General features: G+C 45.5%; 1 protein-coding gene across 1 annotated transcript in view; it reads left to right on the top strand.

Moving 5' to 3' along the window:
• ppfia3 (PTPRF interacting protein alpha 3) overlaps positions 1–24774 on the top strand; it is a 32823-nt gene that overhangs the window by 706 nt on the left and 7343 nt on the right. The window contains exons 2-26 of the mRNA XM_062984994.1: positions 6841–7594; positions 9567–9668; positions 9752–9916; positions 10783–10857; positions 11647–11706; positions 11820–11948; positions 12924–13016; positions 13185–13237; positions 13445–13538; positions 13618–13752; positions 14415–14498; positions 15156–15287; positions 16584–16646; positions 16764–16843; positions 17417–17582; positions 18461–18654; positions 19843–20080; positions 20179–20312; positions 20714–20865; positions 21878–21971; positions 22086–22167; positions 22658–22858; positions 23120–23182; positions 24421–24447; positions 24536–24711. Of these exons, the coding sequence (XP_062841064.1) occupies positions 7292–7594; positions 9567–9668; positions 9752–9916; positions 10783–10857; positions 11647–11706; positions 11820–11948; positions 12924–13016; positions 13185–13237; positions 13445–13538; positions 13618–13752; positions 14415–14498; positions 15156–15287; positions 16584–16646; positions 16764–16843; positions 17417–17582; positions 18461–18654; positions 19843–20080; positions 20179–20312; positions 20714–20865; positions 21878–21971; positions 22086–22167; positions 22658–22858; positions 23120–23182; positions 24421–24447; positions 24536–24711 (3095 nt within the window). The 5' untranslated portion in view covers positions 6841–7291. The remainder of the gene's footprint in view (positions 1–6840; positions 7595–9566; positions 9669–9751; positions 9917–10782; positions 10858–11646; positions 11707–11819; positions 11949–12923; positions 13017–13184; positions 13238–13444; positions 13539–13617; positions 13753–14414; positions 14499–15155; positions 15288–16583; positions 16647–16763; positions 16844–17416; positions 17583–18460; positions 18655–19842; positions 20081–20178; positions 20313–20713; positions 20866–21877; positions 21972–22085; positions 22168–22657; positions 22859–23119; positions 23183–24420; positions 24448–24535; positions 24712–24774) is intronic.

Below are 24774 nucleotides of genomic sequence, written 5' to 3'. Positions count from 1 at the left end.
TTAAACACAATCCAGAGGTGTGCAGTCTGAGGAGAACCGAACAGACACGGGTTTGAATCTCACCTGCCCATGCCAAGATTTGTGGCCTGATTTCAGATCAGAAAGAAGACGCCAGAAGCCCGACCATTCTGACTGATCGCCAAGTGTGAGAACATGATGGACCTCTCACCAGTGCGCCCACATCTATTTCTGCACATGTTCAACGTTTTTTATGCACATATACATTTTACCTTCCCTGGTCCTGTAAAGTCCATGTGTGGTTGAGATGGTCATTCCTTGATGGATCTTTGGGTGGTTGGTTGGTTAACAATTCATGGTAGATTGATTTCTAGTTGATGAGTCTTCTAATTCAAACATTTTCTCAAGCTGGTCTTGGATATATCTGATAAGGTGCCACCTAGAACCTTCCCTAAGGGTTCATCGAAGGGGGGAAAACAAAGTACATCAGTGACATTTTAGCTTGATGTCACCAAGGGTTCCTCCAATGGTACAAACTGAAGAACAATCCATGATGCTACCTAGAACCTTTCTGATTAGATTCCACCCCATGCAGTACCAACTCATGAAGTTGGATGTGTGCTGCAAGATTCTGAACTTACATCCATCACACAGCTTCTCTTTTAGACAAATGCTCTACATGGTTTGTTCATTTATAGATTTAGAGCTGGAACTCGAACCATGTACCTTGATTTGAATTGCATTTGGGCCTTTACAGTCCAGGGGTGGTATTTAGTTCTACCATACACTCATAACAAGGTTCCTCAAGTGTTTTAGATGATTAGCAGGTGAATTATTTCTATAAAGACCTCATTATTAAAGCTTTCCTTAAAACTATTGATCCAGAACCCTTGTTAGATGCCACCTAGAACCTTTCCTCGGGGGTTTTCATCAAATGAACAAACTGAAGAACATTTCAGTGGACCTCAGCAGTTTGTGTCCTTGTATATGCACAATCTTGAGCCCAATCTACACTCCTGTACTGTCCAAATCTACCATGCTATACCTACCGCAGGTCATCATTCCAGACACTACAGAACCACAGGGTTCTCCAAAGTTCTGTAGGGTGCTAGCATTTTGTGGTGGTAGCTAAAAAGGTCCGGTTTGGTTCATGTCTGGCACAGACAGGTGATTAACCCGTTCTACCCTGCTCTTCTAGAAAAACCATTTTAAAAGGTTCTTACATATTTTTTGGCCCCCAAATATTATGCGCCAACCAAAATATTTCATTCAGGGTTTCTCCAAAGGTACAACCTAAAGAGCACGTCAGGAGGATAGCTAGATCCTTACTTGTAAGTGTTTTTGCTTCCATATAACAAGTTCTTAAAGTACTAACTGATTTATTCAGAACCGGTTCTGACTCAGTATCTAAACACGCATCCAAAATCTCTCCTGTTTTCCCTAAAGTTACAAATCATTCAAACCTAAATGATGCTAGCTGAGTTTGTATTTGGAATATCATTTCTTATGCCCATGTTTATTGAATTATTATGAAATTGGAAACAGTTTTCTAGGGTAGCAGCTCACTGTTCTGAAGGAAGGTTGGCTGGTGATTTACTGGAGTTAAACAAGGTAAACAAGTCTGAATATTTTCAGGTTTTATTTTTACCTGGAGTTGGAGGTACTGTATGAATACCTGGTACCCTGGCCCTCGGAAGCTTGATCACTTTCTGTTGATCGGCCATAAAAATTTCCCTGACTAATTCAGGAACTTGATTTAAATGTAACATTAGGCTAAATTTCTCTTAGCAGGCGGTCTTTACATTGCTTGGAGCGTGAATCATTTGCTCAGGTCGTCTTGTTCTCTGAGCTTGTTTTTCTCCCGTCTGCTTTTTTTTTTGTAATTGCATTTTGTTAGTCATATACCAATAATGGAACATTATAAACAAATATCTGTTTGGATAAAGATGTTTGTAATTTGGTGAGAGCTGAGCAGAACAGAACAGATGTTCATTTAGATGCTTCTGATTCTCAGGGTGGTGGAGGTTCCTCCATGATGAGCTAAATCGTCACGATTTGCAGCCTGCTTCGAAATAAAACAGATTTTGACATTCTTTCCAAGGAATTTTCCAAGTGCCTCCATAAACTCTTCTCAGGTTTAGTGGTGAGCTTATTGTGATATTGTGTCAAATCATGTCAGACTGGAGATTTTCCCATTAAAGGTTTTTTTTGGGATGCTGAGCTCTTCATACTTGAGCCATTTCTACAAGAGGAACCACTGGAAATAAGTGGCAACAGTGGCAATTTTTTGGTTATTTCTGCCAAAAAAAATCAGTCATTGACATTTTTGTTGGATGTCATCAAGAGTCCCTCCAATGGTACAAACTGAAGAACATTTCAGGGTGCTACCTAGAACCTTTTTGATTAGGTTGTACCTCAGGTAGTAGCTTCACCATTTAGTAGGTTCATGAAGTTGGATGTGCTCCACAAGATTCCGAACTTAAATCCATCATAGTTTCTCTTTTTGACAAATATTCTACATTGGTGGTTCATTTGGTGGGGCAGTGATAGCTCAGTGGTTAAGGTACTGGACTAGTAATCAGAAGGTTGCTGGTTCAAGCCCCACTACCGCCAAGTTGCCACTGCTGGACCCCTGAGCAAGGCCCTTAATTGCTTAAAATCGTGTTCAGTCATAATTGTAAGTCGCTTTGGATAAAAGTGTCTGCTAAATGCCGTAAATGTAAATTTTTGGATTTAGAGCTGGAACTCGTACTAACCACGTACCTTCTTTTAATCACATTCTAAAACAGATCTCGAACTGTACTTCAAGCGTTCCTCCAATGGTGCAAACCAGAAAAATGCTTTGGGGTACCTCATGCCCACGTTAAGCCAAATAGGGACAAATAATCAGATCTAATCTGCAGAATTCTGATCTTAACTTTCTCTTCCTAATTCCTTTTTAATCAGTAGTGAACTGAGAACAGTAGTAGGTTGAGATCTGAAGTCATCACATTTGATTGCAGTTAAAGCGATTAAGGTACTGGACCAGTTATTAAAGGTACTGGACTAGTAAGGTACCGAAGTAGTATTCGAAATGTCACTGGTTTAAGCCCCACCACTGCCAGGTTGCCACTGTTGGGCCAACGAGTGAGTCCGTTAACCCCCAATTACTAAGACTGTATTCTGTTACAGTACTGTAAGTCGCTTTGGATAAGAGCGTCTGCTAAATGCTGAAAATGGAAATGTTTTGCACTCTAAGTCAGTTGCCAGTAAAACGTTTGAAACCTCCAGTATCTAAAATGTAAAATTTAGGCAGAGAACAGAACAGACGTGGATTTAAATGCCACTCATGGCTGAATTGAAGGTTTCCTGATGATGCTGCTCACTAATAAGATAGAAGGCGGCTAAAGTGCAACAAATCTGACTAATCTCCAAGTGTGGGAACATGCTGGAGCTCTGGATCTCACGCCTGCATGCGTTTGTTTACAACTTTGGAATGAACTGGAACATCGACTAAGGCTTTCTTGACCGACATCAGCGCCCATACAAGTGCTTTTTTGACTGGCGGGGACAAATTCCCACAGACATACTACAAAATCTTGTGAGAAGCCTTGACAGGAGACTGGCTCACGGTCAGGTGTCCAAATACTTTTGGCCTTATTGAACTAGACTACATTTACATTTGTGGCATTTGGCGGACGCTTTTATCAAAAGCCTATAAGGGTTAAGGGCCTTGCTCAGGGGCCCAACAGTGGCAACTTGGTGATTATGGGGCTTGAACCAGCAACCTTATGATTACCACTGCTGGATGGAGCTAACTTAAGGTGACAGTAAAACCTCAGTTCCACAAGTTCCACCTTTTTATCATATTTCATAATTATATTCGTTATTATTTTATACATTTAATATTTAATAAAACAAACTTTTATGAGCTTGTTTTCAGCAGAAAAATAAGAATTAATGTAATTATTTTTAAACAGAGCAGCAGGAAAAGCTGTTAAAAAGAAATATTTACAAACAAATGATGAACTGCTGCATGTTAGCACCGTTAGCGCTGTTAGCACTGCTACTGTTTCACTCACTGTTGCAGCCTGTGGATTTTTACTTATGTATTCCTTTTTATTTACTCATTAAAACCAATTAAATAGTAACTTATATGGCAAATCAAATCCTCTCTTAGTGTTCATAAGTATTTATAAGCTATATTGCCTAAATTAATGTAGAAAATGCTTAGAAACACAGAAGCTACGATGCTACATAACGTTAGCATGCTGGCTAATAATAATATTAATAATAATAACACTCAGCTTCTGTCTGTAGCATCAAATTAAAACCCAAAAAGAAAAAATATTGATGAATTGTGACGAAAGGAAATTAAAAATCATAAATAACGGGACGCTTTATGGTTCAGTGAGCTGCACATGTAGATGTGAAACATTTTTTTTTTTTTTTTTAAGTATTACTGTTGTTATTTACATTTACATTTCAGCATTTAGCAGACTCTTTTATCCAAAGCGACTTACAGTACAGTTACAGTATACAGTCTGAGCAATTGAGGGTTAAGGGCCTTGCTCAAGGGCCCAACAGCAGCAACCTGGCAGTGGTGGGGCTTGAACCAGCATCCTTCTGATTACTAGTCCAGTACCTTAACCACTAGGCTACGGCTTTCCCCCCTTATTATTGTTAAGTGTTATTGTGATCAGTGGGGTTAGTGGTAGTTTTAACAGCTAAGGCATTGTACTTGTAATCACAAGGCTGCTGGTTCAAGCCTCACCACTACTAAAAGTTTTCACCGCCGGGCCCCTAAACAAAGGCCCCTAAGCAATTCGCTTTGGATAGAAGCATCTGTTGAACACTGTGAATGAAATCTTTAGTCATATCAACTAAACAGTGATGAAATAGTTGAATTGGAGTGGATTTTACCACCATTTCATCGTGGTCAGGGTCACGGTGGGTCAGGTTGCTTGAAATCAAGATGCTAATCAATCATCCCCCCCTTCCTCAGACACAGCCAATCATGCATGCATGTATGTAGATGCCCGACCGGCTGATATTACTACTGGGAAATAGAACCCTGGATTCCAGCACTAGTGGGCTAGCGGAATCTGCCACTGCACCACCCCAGCGCCCCTTATCTTAGATTTTTTGTCAGTGCTGTTGATTATATGTTGCTGGATGTTGACTCTGTTGCAAACTACATTTCCCAGAAGTCATTGGGAAGTCATATGCTACCTGTTATCATCAGCAACCAATCAGGACATTTTTTCCTCGTTCAGTGTCAACTGAATTCTGATTCTCACAATTGTTTCCTATTTGTTTGTCAGTATAATAGACTATTTGAGCTCCCAATTTTGGTTGCTTAAGCTCTTTATCTTATGTTTTTGATTGGTCTTTTGGACGACCCTTGTAATTTGGCTTTTGCTTAACCGGTCCTGACCTTGACTTTGCTTTTGCCCCTGAGTTTTAGATTGTTATATGTTAAAGTAAAGAATTTTATTGGTACTTTTAACTCACAAGCGTCTGGTTTGTTTACTCAACCTGACTTGAAATACAGAGTAAACCTAGTATAGTTACTGACAGTACAGTCCCGTACGTGACTTGTAGGCTGGAACGTACTGATATAGAGACACACTCTCCACTCCTCTAACCCAGCATTTTAACTCATCCATAATTTATTATCTCCGTTTTAAACTGAACCAGGTTTGGTTTGTGGGCAGACAGTAGAAACAGAGCTTCCTGGAGTGTCTCAGTATTTCAGAAAACCACAAAACTCTTCTTCTGTGTGATATCTTTAGTGAGTACACTATGTGGACAAAACTATTTGGCCACCCCTTCTGAATTACATTTATACCATAAATGTAATTTTTACATCATCTTTTTTGCTTTTTGGAATTATGAGCATTGACCTGTTCATAGTTCCAGACGTCTTTAGCTCCATACATGTTTGTTTGATATTGGTTGATAAGCTTTTCGAATAGTGCTGCTTTAGAAGCTAATGGCTCTCACTGTGGTTCAGTGGAGTCTTAGAGCCGTACAGACGGCTTTGTAACTGTTCCCGACGTAACGACTGTTCACTGCACTTCTGGAATTTGTGTAGCTCATGTCACAGTGTTCCTGTAGGAACTTAAAGTGATTGCTTGACTTCTTGTTGGTGAGATTCAGGATGAGCAAGATTTCGATTCTACAATACGCTAAACATGATTGGATTTGGTGATCTAGTTGATTGAGTAACCGGGGGCAATTACTTTTTTTTACAGGCTGTGCCCCAGTCCACATGCCACACCCTAAAGTACTAATAAGGCATCCTCGATTTTAGTGCAGTATGTGGTTTAGAACAGACTCCTCACACACTAGAGACGAGAACTGAACCCAGGACCTGTGTTAACGTGCAGGGCCTACACTAACATCCCTGAAACATGATGATACCACTACAATTTAAATTTGGGAAAAAACAGACGTCCTGACCTAGGCATTGTGGTTGTAGTGTTATATCATATATCTTACAGATCTTTGGAAGCAGTGTTTACTTACTTGATGTAGCCTTCTGTTATATACTCACAACTAAGCTGTGCTATTGACCAGCCGAGCGCCTATACAGACATGATTGGCTGTGTTTGTTGGGAGGGTGGTTGAAGGCGTTCCCCATTCCCGCTGGCTGGTTGAAAGTGAAAAGAAGCAGTGCAATTGTGTCCTCTGCTGGCTGGTCGAAGAACTGCACAGAGACGGTGAATAATGTAGAGCAGTGCGTGACTGTATGTAATGGAAAGGGAAAAGAAGTGGTGCAAACGTGAAAGAAAACTACAATTGGATTGGACTAGTTTGGGATGGAGGGGATGCATGACTAGGACGTCAACTGGTCTTATTTAATAACTTAAACTCTTGTTGTTGTTGTTTTTCCCGTAGCTCTCCTGTAGCTGATCATCCCAGGGGTTTAAGGACCCTTGTGTATGCCCTGTCGATTTCCTGCTCGCCCCCCGAACTGGCCTTCTCCTCCGGGCTTCTCCTTCGTCCTTTTCTGGATCCGCCCATCCACCCCACCCCAAGCCACACCCAAATCAAGACGCTCGGGTGCATCGAGGTGAAAGAGAACTTGGAAAAGAAGACAGATTCATAAAAAATGGATGATTTGAAGGAGATGAAAGAACACGAGCTACTCATGAACGTGTGTATTTAAAGGACTGAGGTGTTCCTGAAAGAGTTTGGAGTGGACAGTGAACTGAACATTTATTATTCTGTCATTAATAGCGACACACATCTTGTACACGCCCAATACCAAGGTTAATAAATCCTCCCGGAACCTTTCTCAGCCACCGCGATCCCGTAACTCGCTCCTCGCGCTCTCCCCGGCCTCAGGATGATGTGCGAAGTGATGCCCACCATATCGGAGGACGGGCGCGGCGGAGGGGGAGGAGGATCGTCCTCGCCCGCCGGAGGAGGCAGCGGAATGGGCGGCGGCATGGGCGGCATCGGGGGCTACGAGGGTGGCAGCACGGGCAACCTGGAGTCCCTGATGGTCAACATGCTGACGGAGAGAGAGCGCCTGCTGGAGAGCCTGAGGGAGACGCAGGACAGTCTGGGTACGGCGCAGCTCCGTCTGAGGGAACTGGGTCACGAGAAGGACTCGCTCCAGAGGCAGCTGTCCATCGCCCTGCCACAGGTACGCTCATGTGTGTGTGTGTGTATGTGTGTGTGTGCACGTGTGTGTATTTACATTTAAGTTTTGTTGCTATGTTATTAAACTTGGCACGGCTGGCACGGTGGTGCAGCAGGTAGTGGCAAGTTGTCTCCGGTTCTGTACCCGTGTGAGTTAACTCTAGGTACTGTTATTGCCTCCCACTCAGAAACATGCCAGTACTCTAAATTACCCCCTAAGAAGGGCAAGAAGGGCTCGGGTTCGATTCCCATGGTTCTGGTTTTGGTTACTTATGTTACTTTTGTTACTCTATTTTGGGCCATTTTTGTACTATTATAGATCACTGTAGCCACGGTGTTATTCTGTATTGGTTGGGCATCCTTCAAACTGGGCTCATTACCTGAGACCTCACACATGCAGGGCACCACCTGGCACCTCCGTGCCAAGGCGTGCGCCCTCCCGGTACAGTGGATAAACGTAAACCAGGACTTTGCGGGCTTTTCAGTCAAGTACAAAAAACAGTTGCTGAAGTCTTGACAATAAAAGTTTGACTCTATTGTGGTTCTGAAGTAAAATGTAATTTCCAAAGCGCTCGGGTGGCACAGCTTGCCCACCGTCACTGGAATCTGGCGCTTTCGTGTTCGAGTCTCAGCCTGTGCTGTACAGTCACACATTTGGCTGTGTGTCTGTAGAGGAAGGGATGATGTCTGACGGGGGCGGATGATCTCGGATGGCCCTCCTCGATCGAAGGTGGCACTGCCACTGGTCCCGACTCCACTCGGATTGGGTGTGACTGATCCCAGTATGCTGCGCTGGGCTCTTCTGCACTTCCTGTTTGTGGTTGGATATGAGCGTGTGTGTGTGTGTGTTCAGCTCCATTAGGACTTAATGGAAAAAAGCTGGCGCTGGTCTTCTGCTTTCACTCACATATTATACAGTCGAAAGTATGCGGACACCCTTCCTAATTCTTACATTTTAGATATTTTTCAGCCTCACGTGTAAAATCAATCAGTGAAATGCTTTGGACTGGCAGGGATGTCCGGAAAGCTTCTGGTGCCGCATGTTAAAAACGTGTGTGCCTGAAATAGCAGTGAGGGTTCTGGTGGGGGTGTTGGGTATTATTTAGGGCATCGCTCGAGTGTATAGGAATATACTGGAAGAACATGGAACGGCAGCATAGCGGTGCCCAGTCTCAGCGAGGTCCACTTCAGCGGTGCCAATGTGCCACGAACCCACTGTGAGACCATCTGCGGTGCTCGGTATCGTTCCTCAGCTCGTTTCACATCCTTCTGAGTGCAGTGTGATGATAAACTGGACACTTTGTGGTAATAATGTGATCGTTTTGTCTGGAAATAAACCGTCTGCCTTCGTCGTCGTTTGCTGCATGTCGGGTGAAGTTATTTTAGTGTGATCTGGGTTTGGGTTTCCTATGTATGTGTGGGTTTCCTTTGGGCGCTCCGGTTTTCAACCACAAGTCCAAACACGTGTGTGTGTGTGTGTGTGTGTCCTGTGATGGACTGGCGACCTGTTTGAGGTGTTTTTTTGCCTTTTGCCCAATAAAAGACCCACCGCAGCCCTGACCAGGATAAAGCGGTAGACTGTCCCTCGATATCAGAACGAGATTTGCTGGCGTATTATCACAAGCATTTTGTGAGGACTTGTGGGAGGAAACCAAAGCACCCAGAGGAAACCCACACGGACGCAGGGAGAATCGCCACCATGCCGCCAGATGATTTAATGTGTGTGTGTGAGTGTACGTGTGTGTGTGCAGTCTGTTTGTTTGTGTATCTGGATGTGTGAGCATATGTAGTACATAATGTTGGATTATTTATAATGAATTAATGTGTGTGTGTGTGTGTGCGCGTGTGTGAGAGAGAGTGTTAACGCCACACCCTTACAGTCTGTTTGTTAGTGGACTTGGATTTGTGGGCATATGTAGTACATAATGTTGGATTATTTATAAAGAATTAATGTGTGTGTGTGTGTGTGTGTGCAGGAGTTTGCGGTGTTGACCAAGGAGCTGAACGTGTGTCGGGAGCAGCTGCTGGAGAGAGAGGAGGAGATCGCTGAGCTCAAGGCGGAGAGGAACAACACACGGGTCAGTGAGCACGTCCCTACAGTGTGTGTGTGTGTGATGTTTTTACTGTTTGTGACGCTGTCCCTGTGTGTGTGTGTGTGTAGTTGTTGTTGGAGCATCTGGAGTGTTTGGTGTCTCGACACGAGCGCTCGTTGAGGATGACGGTGGTGAAGAGGCAGGCTCAGTCTCCGGCCGGAGTCTCCAGTGAGGTGGAGGTGCTCAAAGCCCTCAAGTCTCTGTTCGAACATCACAAAGCTCTGGACGAGAAGGTGAGGAACCACCACCGCCACACCGGACTCACATTTTATCCTGGGTGGGCTGGAAATCCTGGGTGAACTAACGTGAATATCTGAGTGAAGACCTCGGACGGTTCCTGGACGGTTCCTGGATGGTTCTTGGACGGTTCCCTCATTCAGGACCATTCAGAACTTCTTTCCAAATATACTATATTTGGACAAAAGTATCGGGACGCCCCTTCTAATGATTGAATTTGTGTTTCATCTACAATTGCTCACAGGTGTAATAAATCAGTTATATAAAGGAAATAAACAGATTAGGGAAGGCCCTTTCATGTTCCAGCATTAAAAAATGCTCCTGACCTCAGCCACTTTCAACAGCTCTGGGATGAACCGGAACACCAACCAAAATCAGCACCCAGTCATACAAATGTGTGGCACAAATTCCCATACACAGACACACCTCGAGACACAAGTCTCGTGAGAATAGCATTTTCTTTGAAATTGGACGTCCAGCACGCTCACTGTCAGGTGTCCGAATACTTTTGACCATACATTTGACATTTTTAGCATTTAGCAGATGCTTTTTTCCAAAGCGACTCACAGTACTGTGATGGTTTATATTGTCTGAGCAATAGACGGTTAAGGGCCTTGCTCAAGGGCCCAACAGTGGCAACCTGGCAGTGGTGAGGCTTGAACCAGCGACCTTTCGATTACTAGTCCAGTACCTTAACCACTAGGCTACAACTGCCAGTCTAGTGTATACTGATGCTAGTTTCTAATATTTTCTCCTTGTTATAAAGTGAGCTAAATTAATTAGACAATCTTTTCCACAAGGATTAATCTCTCTCTCTCTCTCTCTGTGTCTCTCTCTGTCTCTCTCTCTGTCTCTCTGTAAGGTGAGAGAGCGACTGCGAGTGGCTCTGGAGCGAGTATCCGTACTGGAGGAAGAACTGGAGTCCTCGACAAACGAGGTGACGATTCACGTTCACTCTCTCTCCTCTTTCTTACTGTGTTTTTATTTCTTATTTCCTCAAACTCTTCCACCTTTTTCTTTCTTTCTTTCTTTCTTTCTTTCTTTCTTTCTTTCTTTCTTTCTTTCTTTCTTTCTTTCTGTCTTTATTTATTTATTTATTTATTGATTGATTGATTGATTTATTTACTTAATACCATATGTTCTGACCGGCAGCGATTTTTCCTCTTGTCGCCCGAATTGCTGATCGCTTATCGCTCTGTTTGTTTGACGCTGTAACAGTGAGTGGCAGAGATAAAGCTTATACTGCTCTGCTTGATGCTTAATTCCTGTTAGTAATCGCCACATCGCTTCAATTATAATTTGCATAAGGTTAAACTTTGTTCAGCCTTTTCGTGTCGCCAACGTTCTCTCCGCCTCCTGTTGACGAGGATCTCAGCTCTGATTAAAAATTAATAGCAGCCGGTTGTTTTGTTACGTCACATCTCTGCCGGTCTTCACACTGCTTTTCATTCCTCTGTGCGGTACCTCAGTACGACACGGTGCGCATCCAAACCTCGAAGTGTCCACGCCAACATGCTGGTAGGAAAGTAGGAGGAGTTTGCTGAAGGTGAGGCCGTTACGGCGTTCTCCACCTCAAGGTTTTTAAATCCTTAGTTGGATCCATGCACATGTGCGATCAGCCGATAGCACAGCTAAGATTTGAACCCCTGATCCCCGGATCCACTGTGCGATAGAAAAGTGACGTTTCTTATATATTTTTTCTTCCTCGCCCTCCTCTTCCTTACAGGTGCTGACGCTGAGGGATCAGATCAAGCGGCGGGAACGTGGACAGGACAACGGCAAAGAGGTGAAGCATTCTCGCTCCGCTTTCTCTCGCGCCCCTGTCTTTCTCTCTCTCGCTTTCACGTTTCTCTTTTTTGACGTCCCTCTCTCTCCCTCTCTCTCTGTGTGTCTTGACAGCGTCTCCCGAACGGCCCGTCCTCTCTCCTGGACGACGGAGAGATCGACAGACAGAGAGAGTGTGAGATCGAGCGCCAGAGGGCGGAGCTTTCACAGCTCAAGGAGCGACTGGCCCTCATGTGCAGACAGGTGAGTGTGTGTGTGTGTGTGTGTGTGTGTGCCAGGGCGCTTACAGAACCTGTTTAATTCTTTCCTTCCAATCCACCTTCTGCATGTGTACAGGAGGTAGATATAAAACCACATTAATTGGAGTGGGGGGGGTGGGGGTATTTGCTCAGACATTAACAGACTATAGAAGGTGTGTACATGTGTGTGCTTCTGTGCATGCATGCATATAAGTGTGTGTATGCATGTGTGTATGTATACGTGTGTGTGTGTGTGTGTGCATAACTGTCTGTGCATGTGTGTGTGTGTGTAAATGTGTGTGCTTCTGTGTACATACACTAAAGTGTGTGTGCATGTTTGTGAGTGTGTGTGTAGGTTCACAAGTGTGTGTGTGTGTGTGTGAGATTGCGACCCATCTATATGGTTGCTATAGAGACAGACGTAGTGTTGCTCCTTGATGACCTCTGGTGGGCGACAGCGGTACTGCAGCCAGACAATTATTACAGTTACATCACTACTGGAGCAGGACGGCTCAGCAAGCAAAGCTGCACACACAATCCGAGCAGTTATGAGTTAGGGGCCTTGCTCTAGGGCCCAACAATATCTCCACAAACCTGAGAATTGAAAACAAACGTGTGGTTTCCTCCCATCTTTCAAAACGTGCAGAATTTGGACTGGCTACGTTTAAATCACTGAGTGGGTGAGTGTGTGATGCCCCGGGTGTATTTTTGCCACAGCTTATAGTTCCTCTGTGCCCATATAAGTAGGTCTTGTTTTAATGCACTATTAGACTGAGCCTCAGTCATTTCGACAGCTACGTTAGGAACCGTTCCTGCACCACTTCAGGTCCCAGCAATGATGTACAAACACCCGGACAGACACAAGTAGCGCCGTCCTCGATCAAGCAAGCTTTACTTTGGTGTCCACATACTTCTGGCTATGTGTGTGTCCGTGCACATGTGTTAAATATATTTTTCATATGTGTGTGTGTGTGTGTAGGTCGGGGAGATCGAGGAGCAGCTCACAGCCGCCAGAAGGGAGGTGACCAAAACTGAGGAGGCCAATCAGAAGCTGCAGAGAGAGATCAAAGAGGTTCAAACCACACACACACACACACACACACACACGATGATGATGTGGTGATGAATTGAGAAGGGCGTGACAGGCTAATAGAACTCAACACGTTGAATTAGCTTACAGATAACAAACCATAACACACCGGCCGTCGTATCTAACGATGTCGTATTAAATGATTTTCAGGCTCTGTGTCAGAGAGAGGACATGGAGGAGAGAATCACCACCTTAGAGCGCAGGTACGTGTGTGTGAGTCCTCAGGGTCAGCAATTTGCAAATAACGGCTCCCACTGTGGTTTGGTGGAGTCCATAAAGAGGAACTTTTTCAGAATTGCCTTGTTGATTTGATACAGATCTCAGGTTGTCAGAATTATAAGCGTGAATATCAGTAGCAGGATGAAAACTCGTAGCCTGTAGCTACAGCCGCTGTCGTTCCTCTCTTGCAGGTACCTGAGTGCCCAGCGTGAGGCCACGTCCCTCCACGACATTAAAGACAAGCTGGAGAACGACCTGGCCAGCAAGGAGTCCCTCTACAGACAGGTCTGGGCTTCATCCTCAGCTCCGTCTCTCAGAGTAAATCTCGCTCTGGTTTTATACATGTCTGTGTGTTTATATGCAGAGCGAGGAAAAGAACCGACAGCTGCAGGAACGTCTGGACGACGCGAAGCAGAAGCTCCAGCAGACGCTGCAGAGAGCCGAGACGCTGCCCGAGATCGAAGCTCAACTCGCCCAGAGAGTAGCCGCTCTTAACAAGGTACCACGACCCTGAACCTAACCTTCCCTTAGCTTTTTATTAAAAGCAAAGTGATTAATTTTCCCACAGAAGTGATATAGGTGTTGGAAAACTTTGTTCCCTGAATAAATGAAAAGCTTTTTGTCTCCTTGCTCACGTTTTTTGTCTAATATGTTTTCCTAAATGATCTGAAGTTGTTTAGTGGGACAAATAAGCAGCGATGGAGGTGGTAGAAAGGGGCCTAAATTAATCATATAAAGGAAATTATATGCTTCCCACTTTCCAGAAACAGTTTAGGGAAGGCCCTTTCCTGTTCAAGCATGACTGTACCCCCTGTACACCTGTAAAGCTCTATAGAAACATGAAGAACAGCTCAGAGCTCTGACATCAGCCCCAACACAGCGTTGAAATGAATTGGAACATCAACTGAGGCACCCAGCCATACAAATACTGTCATCTTTTGACTGAATGAGCACAAATTCCCACACACAGACACACTTTAGACGTAAGTCTTGTGAGAAGCTTCTCAGAAGAGCGGCTGTTGTTCCATTATACCGTTGTTCCAGCAAGCTCATGGTCAGGCGTCCGAATACTTTTGGCCGTATAGTGTTCAGTGTAATGGACCAGACGGTTTGTGTTGGTTCTGTAACGTTAGCTTTGTTCATCTCTCTCGTCTCTGACAGGCCGAGGAGCGGCACGGAAATTTCGAGGAGCGCCTACGCCAGCTGGAGGCGCAACTGGAGGAGAAGAACCAGGAGCTGCAGAGGGTGAGTCCCACCAGCCTGACCAACCACGATCTGTGCCGACGTTTCATCTGACGTTAACGTTCATTCGGCTAAAGCTCGAGCTAGTGTCAATTCAGAGCGCCGAATCCGCCCACAGTCACATTTTGGAAGGTGGGAGGATTCTGGGGTACGCAGTGAGGGGAGACGAGGATCAATCGCAGGTCCTCCAGCCCTTGAATGGGCACAAAATTGCCAGTAGATGCTAAACGTTTATATCGGACAGCGTATATACTCTGTGGCTAGCAGGCTAGGAGAAGAGAGAAGCTTTAGGTCACAGACTGATGACCGGACGTTCTTCTTGGTTCCGTCAGTTATGGCAAACCAAATTAAAAAGAACCCACCTTTCAAATCGAAGCTTTGGGCCACGGTCCGCCTGCATGTGAGATGTTGGAATAATGGAGAGCAGTGCGTGACTCAGTACGCTATGCCGCTCTCCGTGCGACTCTGTCTCTAGCAGGTGAAAAGAACGGGAGATTCTGTGAGACTCTGCGGCTCTCCTCGGGCAGGACTGGGGTCTGCAGAAGCGTAGGACAGAGGGAAATGGATATGACTAGATTGGGAAACCAAGGAAAACTGGAAAATGCTAAAATCGAATAAAAATCAACACGTTGTCTGTTTTTCTGTTTTTCTTTGTTCCAGGCGAGACAGAGGGAAAGGATGAACGATGAACACAACAAGCGTCTCTCAGACACTGTGGATAAACTTCTGTCTGAGTCGAACGAGCGTCTGCAGCTTCACCTCAAGGAGCGCATGGCGGCCCTGGAGGAGAAGGTGCGTCCATTCTCACCACATCTACACCGTAATATTTCCTATAATTGCACCACATGAGACGTGTCAGGGCTCAGTAGGGTCGACCGAATGATATTAGGGTTCAAAAGAACATATTTAATCCTTCATTTTTAAAATACGCTCAATTCTTCATGGCCGCGGATTTCCCAGGGTGTTTGAAACGTACCTTTGGGATTCTGGTCCATGACTGGAGTGCACGTTCGCGCTGTTGATCCCAAAGTTGCTGGTGGATCCCTGATTGCAGTCGAGGTGGGTATATCGCTGCTCACGCCTCCTCCGACCTGTGTGCAGCCCTTAGCGGAACCCTTTTCCACCCATGCACTCTGCACAGGCGCTTCTTTATCTGCTGATCAGGGTCCTTACACAGCGTTTGAAGACCCCACACACATAGTCCGGTCATCCCGCACTGCCAGTTATTATGCCCGCTAGATGGCACCCAGCCGACCGGTGGCAACACCGAGTTTCGAACCGAGGAGTTCAGAGTCTCGGCGCTTGGTCTCAGATCCGGTGCCTCTGCGATACGGTGCATCATCATACCAGAAGCAGCTATTGGAACAAGGGAGGGGACATGAGAAGCTGGGACTGTTGTACAGGGCCGGAGCAACAGGGTTAAACTTAATTCTACTCAATATTTAATTTATCTTTTTATAAAAAGCAGTAAATTGTGCAGTTCTGATTAGCTGTTACTGGTATGAGTAGATGCTACAATCAGGAAATAACAATGAAAAGCAGGCAGAGTAAAAACATTATTGTTTATACGTTATTGTGCAGTACCATCGATCAGCCAGCAGAGTTTATAACAGCTGCAGTTACGACCTCTGCTGGCTGATCGATGGTACTGCACAGAGACAGGAACTAATGGAGATCGGTGACTGTCCGTGCGCCTCATGCAGATGAAAAGAAGCGGTCAGTACAGCACGTGTACGTCTGATTTCTAATTTCTGCTGACCTCATGAGGCCCGGATGGGGCCCGGGGGCCTTACGATGCCCAAGTGTGCATTAGAAGGTGGGCAAACCGTGGACAGAACTGGAATGGTCTACTGGCATTCCAGCCATGATTGATTCTTGATTCACCTTTTTATGTTCGTATGTCGTTCCGCTCTCCTGAATTCCAGTCGGTCCCGGGGTGGGAAACACAGATCATGCTAAAAATCGTAGGTCTGTAGATCATCTTCACAAATGTTCTGGGTCTCGGCTCTGTTCGGCTCTGCCTGCTTTTAACCGCGTTCTGGGCTTCAGAAGAAGTGAGATGATTTAAAGTCTTTTCCTGTGTGACAGAACGCTCTGTCTGAGGAACTCGCCAACATGAAGAAGATCCAAGATGATCTGCTGGCAAACAAGGTACGTTCTTCTTCCTCTCAGCTTGTCCCTCGTCTCTCACTCTCTTTTTTTTCTTTGCTAATCTTTCATTTTCTCCTTCTTTTATTTTCACTTTCTCTCTCTCTCTATCTCTGACAGGATCAGCTGATTGCCGAACTGGAGCGGCTGCAGCTGGAACTGGACCAGTTGAAGGGCAGGTCCAGCTCCTCGTACTCTCGGTTAGCTCCTCGTCCGCTGTATACTTACTTCATAACATTTTTTAAATGCGTTTTCCCCTAATTTAGTCATATCCAATTCCCCGATTGTATTTCACCTCTACTGCTGCAAAGCGAGGAGGACCATGACTAACACACCCCTCTCAAACACGGGTAAAAAAACAGGGCGCTTCATTTCAACATCAGCAGGTGGGCTAATTCGACCTGCACCCATTAAAAAGTACTCGGAGCATGTGCTCATTTTAGCGGAGCTTTAAGGGACCTGTTTTGAAATCCCAAAAACACTGCTGTACCTAGCAAAGAATAGCCACCATCCAAATAATACAATTCGGGGGTCCTGTGGAGGTCCTACAGTCAGTCCTGGTGTATCCACAAAATGCAGTAATGAAGGTTTCCAGCTTCCCGTCCCGTAGTTTACTCACACTGTATTTATAAACCTGTTTGGGCTGTGAATTCCAAACATCTGGAACATCTGTAATTGTGACTTTCAGGCAGGCCGGTCAGGGCTGCAGCGGATGCAGACCCAGTAAATAAAATCATGATTATTATTTTATCCCTCTCTGTTGTCCGTGGCAGGTCTCTCCCCGGCAGTGCTCTGGAGCTCAGGTACTCTCAGGGAGGCGGATCCCTACCTGCGGGCTCCACCGCTCACCTGGATCACTATGGCAGCACCGGCTCGGGGAGCGTGGTCAGACGGTCCCACCGAAGCCGCTGGAGTGGAGCCAGAGAGGACGCCAGCAAGGTAAAACACTGGAGCTTTACAGGCTGACTGGACTGTGTGGGTACATCGTGAAGCCAAAAGTATTCGGACGCCTGACCGTGAGCAAAACAAACAGTATTAAACAGAATTAAAGTAGAAAGGCTTCTTACTAGACTTTGAAGCAGTATCTGTGGGAATTTGTGCCCGTTCAGTCAAAAGATGACAGCGATTATATGGCTCTGATCGATCAGTTGATGTTCCGGTTCATCCCAGAGATGTTGAGTGAAGCTGGGGTCAGGGCTTTATAGTGCAGTCATGCTGGAACAGGAAAGGACCTTCCCAAAACTGTTGCAGGCCTCTCCTCCCAGCATTTGGTTCTTTAAATACATTCCAACAACACTGCTGTACCTAATACGCTCATACCAGTACAACACTACCAGTATGCTACTGTGTATCTCATTACCACCAGTGTCATCGCAATGCAAAGAATAACCACCATCCAGATAATATCTGGACACTGGGGGTCCTGTGAAGGTTCTACAGTCAGTCATTGTGTATCCACAAAATACATCCAAGCCATGGCTTCTGAATTGTGAATTATGGTTGCCGTGGCAACTTCTCAAGCTTTCTCTGCTGGTGGACTGAGTAGCTGGTTTAGTTACACCCAAATATATCCCAAATAATATCTGCTCATCTGTGGTCCTACGGAGGTTCCACAGTCAGATGGAAGAGAAAGGACCTTCCCTAAACTGTTGCTTCAAAGCTGGAAGCACGTCATTTCCTTTATATAACCAATAGTAGTAATTCAGTGATTATACGTGGCGTCCCGATACTTTTAGGTGTATTTCGTGTATGTTGTCGTGTGAATTTGTCGCTGAGGATGTTGAGGTCTGGTTTGTTCGTTCCTCGTTGTCGCGCAGTACGGAGACTGGGACAGCGGCACTCTGCTGGGACCGGGCTTCGAGGGCGGAGTCGAGGGCGGCTGCTCGGACGAAGATGAGGACCGCGAGACGCTGTTCGGGTCGGAGCTGCTGTCTCCCAGCGGCCAGACGGACGTCCAGACGCTGGCCATCATGCTACAGGAGCAGCTGGAGGCCATCAACAAGGAGATCAAGTAACGGGAATCAGTCTTTTACTTTAGCGCACGTTTTATTAGGTTCAGCTACTGTACCAGACTTTGTGGGTATACAGGTACTGACTGTACCAACTGTAGCCCAGCTGTTTCTCCGTCCACTTTGTTTAGCAGGTGTACAGTTACTTTGATCACAGGACGCTGGAGGCTTTATATTTTTGGTTGGCTGTTCTCTGTTCTCCTGCATTTAGTTCTTTCAAAAAATCCCAACAACACTGCTGTACCTAACACACTCATACCAGTACAGCACTATCAGTGTGCTACTGCAGGGTTTTTTTAAAACCCTGGTCGCGCCCCCTTAAGTGGGTTGCGAGCTGAAAAAAAAAAGAGTTGCAGAGAAAAATAATAATAATTAAATAAACTTGTACACGAACGCCCCCTTGTGGAGGCTCTATGTTACTTCTTGTAAACCACAGTGGGACCAGATTATACAAGGAATACCATCTTAGTAATTGTAATGCAAAGAATAGCCACCATCCAAATAATATCTGGTCACTGGGGGTCCTACAGAGGGGTCCTCAGTCAGTCATTGTGTATCCACAAAATGCATCTAAGCCACGGCTTCTGAACTGTGAATTATCTTATGGTTGCCATGGCAACTTCTCAAGCTTTCTTTATTTGTAATCTATTTGCTTTGGGTTGCTGGTGGACTGAGTAGCTGGTTTAGTTTAGTCTTTTTAAATGTTCCCAGCAGTCCTCATGTTTTAAACTCGCTCTGTTGTTTATTTTCTTTCGCTTAAGCATGTTTACTGGCGCTCTACCCGGGCGACAACTAGCACGCTTAGCCGGAGGGACGTACGCAAGCTTTTCAGGCGTCATTTTTCAGGCTTATGGCCGGAAACTTGCTTTATTCTAAGGTTTCGCTGAGGAGGGATTAACAGTAACAGAGAGAACCGTTGACTGGAGCGGCGTGGAACACATCATAGCTCCGGGGTCCTGGTTTAAATCCTCCGGTTAGATTTGGGTCGTGTTCTCGCATGTTCTGTCAGTCTTCTGTGGGTTTCCAGATGCTCCGGGTTTCCTCCGTATCCCCCCAAATTCGCCAGGAGGCATCCGGCGCCCTAATGACGCGTTCAGGATTCTATTCCCACCGTTTCCACTTGGATTTCCATTGTTCCTCCGGCGCCGGGCGTGACGTGTGAAATAATACGACGTCTCTACGTTCCTCAGGTTGATCCAGGAGGAGAAGGAGAACACCGAGCTGAGGGCCGAGGAGATCGAGAGTCGGGTGAGCGTGGCTCTGGACGGACCCCCGATTCCTCCGTCCTCTCTGGGCAGGGACGCCAGCGGCAGGACCTTCATCCCGTCCTCCCTCACCTCCTCCACGCTGGCGTCCCCCTCCCCGCCCAGCTCGGGTCACTCCACCCCCCGCCTGGCCCACTCTCCGGCACGCGAGACCGACAGACAGGTAGGGGCCCAACAACATTTATATATATATACCGTATATATGAATATAAATCGATTTCTGGTTGGAACGACTGACAATCTGTTTTTCACCGCCATCAGAACAACAAGGACGACGACAGGTCTCTCGCTCTGCTTGACTCCACCCCTCCGCCCACTCCTCGCGCTCTGCGATTGGACAGAATGAGCCACACCCACCCCGGGGCCATGCTGGACGACAGCCGTGAGTTCCGCAGGTCAGTGAGGTAACATTTTAAACACAGATCTGTTATTTCTTGTGCTTTATTATAGATGTTTTAGGGGGAGCAATCGGTGTGATGTAATCGTCGTAATCTCTGTATAAGTAGAGCATCTAAATAATCTGCCTTATGAGTTCCATGTCGCATTAGAGTCCTCGTTACTGAGGCAGCTGATCGGGTAGGGAGCAGGGCGGGTCACTAGGTTTTCAGACAAAGGGACACCAATGGATGGTAGACGAAGGTCAGCGAACTCAGGTTAGAAACCTAATGGTCAGATGTAAAGGGAATAAGAGGCCAGAGCCGACTGGAACTCAGAGACCAGGGACATGAGGGTCAGGGACATGAAGGGACATGTTTTTTCGGTCTCCCCAGCTAATAACCTCTGTTCCTCTCTCCAGTCTCTCAGCGGACGGCAGCAGCTCGAACAGCAGTCAGGACTCCCTGCACAAGGCCAGCAAAAAGAAGAGCATCAAGTCTTCCATCGGCCGACTCTTCGGCAAGAAGGAGAAGGGACGCATGGGTCAGCCGGGCCGCGAGTCCGCCTCGCTGGGTGAGCTGAGACACGGCTCGGGACATGAATACTGTGGACATGAACATGGGGGACGTTGACATGACTGACTGGAACATACAGTATATGGTCAAAAGTATTTGGACACCTGAATGTGAGCTTGTTGGTCGTCCTATTTCAAAAACTCACTGTATTAAAATAGACTGACCTCTATATAGAATAATAGAGTGACCTTTGATTGAAGAATTATGCCCATTCAGATGTTGGTCAAGAAAGCTTCAGTCGATGTTCTGGTTCATTTCAGAGCTGTTGAGTGGGGCTGAGGTCAGGGCTCTGTGCAGGACAACCAAGCTTTTCTTCATGTCTTTATAGAGGAAAGGGCCTTCCCTAAACTGTTGCCGCAAGGCTGGAAGCATATAATGTTCTATATAACTGACATTTACGTACATTTCCAGCATTTAGTGAACGCTTTTATCCAATGCGACTTACAGTAGTGTGACAGTGTACAGTCTAAGCAATTGTGGGTTAAGGGCCTTGCTCAAGGGCCCAACAGTGGCAACCTGGTGGTGATGGGGCTTGAACCAGCGACCTTTTGATTATTAGTCCAGTACTGACCTAACTTATTTATTACACCTGTTAGAAATTGCCAAGGCTGTTAGATATTAATTTGAATGAATGAGAATTAGAAGGGGCGTCCCAAAACTTTTGACCATATAGTGTCATTATGAGGGGTGAGATATGAGGGACAGGGACATGAATTAGCTAGACATGGAGAGGGGGGCAGGAATACAAAGGGGTTAGATTCGAGGAGGCATGAGGGACATTATTGACAGGAGGGTTTGAGACGCGAGGGACAGAAATAGGGTCAGGGGTCAGATTCGAGAGACAGGAACACAGGTGAAGACAAAATTAGGACAAAAATTGGGCAGGAGCATGAAGAGTAGAGACATGGACTGGACATGAAGGGTAAAGAAACAGAGACACAAGAGAGGACGAGTGGTTGGACAAGAGGGATCTAAGAGACCTTGATCTTTAACCTGTTCTTCCTTTCCAGCCTCCACTCCTTCTGAAGATCTGGGCACCGTGGACCCTCTTGGCCTCACCAAGATGGCCGGCCCCGTGGACAAGGACCGGCGCAGCAAGAAGAAGTACGGCGCCATCTCACCTAACACGGGCTGTGTCTCAAATCACATGCTGTGCACTACCTTCGCACACTACACACTAGTGAACGAGCTCGCTCTCTCTGTGTGTCCCTCATTCAGGCACGAGCTGCTGGAGGAGGCGTGTCGTCAGGGATTACCCTTCGCGTCCTGGGACGGCCCCACCGTCGTCTCCTGGCTGGAGGTTCGATTTTACTTTTAAGCGTGACTGTATTGTCAAAAGTATTGGGACGCCCCTTTTCATTTTGGAATTGATGTGTTTCAGCCACAGCAGTCGCTAAGAGGTGTAATAAATCAATTATATAAAGGAAATCATATGATTCCAACTTTGCAGCAACAGTTTAGGGAAGGCCCTTCCCTGTTCCAGCACGGCTGTGCCCCACTGTACAGCTCTGGAATGAACCGGAACTTCAACATCAGCATCCAGCCGTACAAACGCTGTCATATTTTGACTGGATTGGCACAAATTCCCACAGACATACTTAATAGTCCTGTGAGAAGCTTCTCATCAGAGCGGCTGTTGTTCTAGCTGAACAGATCACACAGTGGTTTTTAAACCGTGATGTCCAGCAAGCTCACGGTCAGGTGTCCCAACACTTTTGGCCGTACAGTGTATGTGCTGTTTTTTTTAAGGCAGTTTATTTAACCTCTTTGTCTTTTCCTGTCTCTCTCAGCTGTGGGTGGGGATGCCGGCGTGGTACGTGGCGGCGTGTCGTGCCAACGTGAAGAGCGGCGCCATCATGGCCAACCTGTCGGACACGGAGATCCAGCGCGAGATCGGCATCAGTAACCCGCTGCACCGCCTCAAGCTGCGCCTCGCCATCCAGGAGATGGTGTCCCTGACCAGCCCGTCCGCCCCCGCCAGCACGCGCTCCGTACGTACGAATATAATACCCAAAATGCACTGCAGAAAAGGCTAAATAAAGCCCTGGCAAAAGTCTTTATAAAATCTAGCAGTTACCCACTACACTACATATAAACAAAAGTATTGGGACGCCCCCTCTAATGATTAAATTCATGTGTTTCAGTCACAGCAGTTGCTAACAGGTGTAATAAATGAATGGTATAAAGGAAATGATGATTCCTATAAAACACACACGTCCTGTCTGTAATCAGCCCCTCGTTTCTCTCTCCAGTCCACCAGTAACGTGTGGATGACCCACGCCGAGATGGAATCTCTCACCACGGCCACCAAACCGGTTAGTAACTCCCGTTATTCTCCAGATTCTGATTTCTGTATGTGTTACTCCTCACCAGCAGGGGTCAGCGCTCCAGTGGGCACGGAGGGAGAGAGAAAGATTGGCAGGTAAAATCCAGACAGGATTAAAACCAATGAAGTCTTGATATTTATTTTTGCTGCCCACAGTAATATTTACTATAATTACAATAATATTTTAATAACAGTAATAGCACTAATAATGATATTAATAATAACAATAATAATAATAAAAGAAATATTAATAATAATAATAATAAATAATAATAATAATAAATAACAATAAAAGAAATATTAATAATAATAATAAATAATAATAAAAGTAATAATAATAATAAAAGCAGTAATTAAAGTAATAATAATAATAGCAATAATAATAATAATAATAATAAATAATAATAAAAGTAATAATAATAATTAAAGTAATAATAATAGTAATAAAAGTAATAATAATAATAAAAGTAAAAATAACAATAATAACAATAATAATAATAATAAAAGTAATAAAAATAATAATAATAATTAAGGTAATAATAATAATAAAAGTAACAACAACAATAATAATAATTAAAGTAATAAAAATAATAATAATAATAAAAGTAATAATAATAATAATTATTATAATAATAATAGTGTAAAGCACAACAAAAAAAAAAAAATCAAAACTTAAACAGTAATAAACAGCAGTAAACAGTAAACACTAAAGTAAAAGTTTTTAAGTTGAGCAGTAAATGAAAAGTTTATTATCTGTCACATTAAATTGACCAGACCGCTCTGGCCCGTCCACCTCCGGTCCAGTCAGTGAGAACTAAGCTGTTTTGTAGCGGTCACTGTTTTATCTTTGTGAACGCGTCTCTACCACCAGCAGGTGAGCGATGAAGTCCAGCCAGACCACAGACGTGACAAAGGGACACGACTGGACTGAATGTTGACCTGACTCTCTGTCTCTCTCTCTCTCTCTTCCTGGCCCTCTCTGTGTCCTCACAAGGCTTTAGTGTCCAGCATCTTCTGCTTTCTCCCTCGGGTTTCTGTCGTAGCGTACGTACACTGCTTCCACCTAATGACCCGGTCACTAACAAACTGTTCCTCCCTCTGTCCCTCTTCCTGTCCTCCCTCCACGCCCCTCCTTCTTCTTCCCTCTCATCGGCGTGTCTTTCCCGCTGCTCCTCTGCTTCTCTTCCTCCGCTGTCCCCGTGTCTCTTTAAACCGCCGGACGTGCAGGAGCTGAAGGAGTTCAGCTGGGATCAGGTACGTCCACACCTTCACTGAGTGTGTTAATGGTTGTTATAGTAACCACATATACTAAATACACTATATGTGCGTGTCTGTGTGTCAGATCCTGGCGTACGGTGACATGAACCACGAGTGGGTGGGTAACGACTGGCTGCCCAGTCTGGGCCTCCCGCAGTACAGGAGCTACTTCATGGAGTCGCTGGTGGACGCCCGCATGTTGGACCACCTCACCAAGAAAGAGCTGCGTGGCCAACTTAAGATGGTGGACAGCTTCCACAGGTACCACTTAGACCCTGACCTTCATTTAGCCACAAGTTAGGACCAGTTTGTTTGACCCTGTGA

This window comes from Trichomycterus rosablanca, chromosome 22, assembly GCF_030014385.1.
Source record: "Trichomycterus rosablanca isolate fTriRos1 chromosome 22, fTriRos1.hap1, whole genome shotgun sequence".
NCBI classification, from domain to species: Eukaryota; Metazoa; Chordata; class Actinopteri; order Siluriformes; family Trichomycteridae; genus Trichomycterus; species Trichomycterus rosablanca.
Note: the sequence above shows the minus strand (reverse complement) of the source record. Positions and strands in the feature narration are given on the sequence as shown.